We start from the raw sequence: 1,702 nt of genomic DNA on the forward strand, positions 1-1,702 counted from the left end.
TGCACTAAGCCGAAATCAAAAATTCATTTTTTTTTATCCACCCTAGCCTGGATATTCACAGCATGCTCATGGTTGCTTGTTAATTCAACTACCTATATATAATACTTGCTTTACATCTAGCCTACTGCAAAGGCTTTGTTAAAAAAAACAGCTTACTGGTAACTTTTCAACTGTCTTTGTAAACAAGTATTCTTTAAATATGCTCTACGACAGTCTACGTAACATTTGCTAACTGTCTTCTGTAGCTCATTGTACCAGCTACACTACAAAACTTTCTACAATTTAAAAAAGAACCACATGTTTAAAGCACTACAAACTACCGCCCTGGTAGTGTCATGAGAATAAGGCAATCGCTGCAAGCCTTCATATCCCCTTCTCTAGATATCCCTGGCAAAAAAATTTTGTAGATTAAAAAAAGTCGCAAGCAAAAAAGTTTGAAAAGCCATGGCTTAAACAATATCTTCTGGCATAGAAGCATATATAAACATTTTTTTTTAAACCTGTTCTTTTATAATATAAAAGAACAGGTTTAAAAAATATTTTAATATTATTAATTCTGTATTCTAGTACTAGAAGTAACAGCTGCTTTGAATCTAAACTTCTGTGTTTCAATACAGCAATAAACGTCGTTGTTTAAAAATGGCTTCTTATTGGAAGTCACAACCTAGAAAGTTTTGTGATGTTTGTAAATGTTGGATTGGAGATAATAGGGCAAGTATAGATTTTCATGAACGTGGGAAGAGCCATCAGGAAAAGAAAAAGAAACAGTTGGATGAAATCAAAAAGAGGAGCATGCAACAGGCTAAGGAAAATTCTAAAGCCGGTTTATATTTAAAGCAGATGGAAGAAGCTGCAAGAAAAAGCTACATGCAAGATTTAAAAGATCAAGGCATAATCAAAAATAAAGCAGATGAAGAAAAGTATTTAAAGAAACAAGTACCAACTAGTTCAAAACCTGCCAAGCAGGAGACTTTTAAATCTGTCAGTAAAAAGCCTAAACCCTATGTATCTTCACTTTCTGCTTCAACCAGTACTGTTTGTAATGACAGCGATGCTGCTGCTAAAAATACTAAAACTGAGAACAACACCCAACCATTTGGAAAATGGGTGACTGTAGAGTCTTCAACTGAAACTCCAAATGAACAAACGGTTCCTTTAGTTGCAGCTAAACCTAAATCTACGGAAATAAAATTTACTGAAAAGCGTCTGGCTTCAGTAGATAGCGATTCTATAGAGCCTGTTGCTTTCAAAAAGAGAAAGCCAAATTTTTCTAAAAAAGCCCGTAGCATAAGAGATAGAACTGAAAGTTAGCAGACAAGTTTATGGGAATACTTTGTTGCGTTTTGTAAAAAACAATATGATGGAAACTTGTTTTGGTTAAGACAGTGTATGATTTTTATCATTTTTTTGATCTAAGCATAGTAGGGTGGCTCTTAAAATTGAGTTTTTGAATTTTGCATGGGACACCCTTTCAAATGGTGAGGTTGTCAGAAAAAATAACTCTTGCAAATTTTTTTTAAATTTGAAGTTGATTTAGAGGTGGCCCTCCCCCCCTAAAGTTCTGTGCCCTCTCTCGAAATACCAAATCTGCGTATCTCGAAAACCACTTGAGCTAGAGATACGGTTTTTGTGTTAAAAGATGCAGAAAACATGGTTTTCTATCTGCTTTCTGAACATTGAATGCATCTATCTTGAGTAGAAA

General features: G+C 34.4%; 1 protein-coding gene across 1 annotated transcript; it reads left to right on the plus strand.

Annotated features, from left to right (window-relative positions):
• The first annotated feature begins 624 nt into the window (after positions 1-624).
• LOC145769616 (uncharacterized) lies at positions 625-1,416 on the plus strand. The gene has a single exon (XM_082581287.1). The coding sequence runs from the start codon at positions 640-642 to the stop codon at positions 1,309-1,311; it is 672 nt and encodes a 223-aa protein (XP_082437413.1). The 5' UTR covers positions 625-639; the 3' UTR covers positions 1,312-1,416.
• The last annotated feature ends 286 nt before the right edge of the window (positions 1,417-1,702 follow it).

The sequence above is a fragment of the Aplidium turbinatum genome, chromosome 4, assembly GCF_918807975.1.
Source record: "Aplidium turbinatum chromosome 4, kaAplTurb1.1, whole genome shotgun sequence".
In the NCBI taxonomy this organism is placed as follows: domain Eukaryota; kingdom Metazoa; phylum Chordata; class Ascidiacea; order Aplousobranchia; family Polyclinidae; genus Aplidium; species Aplidium turbinatum.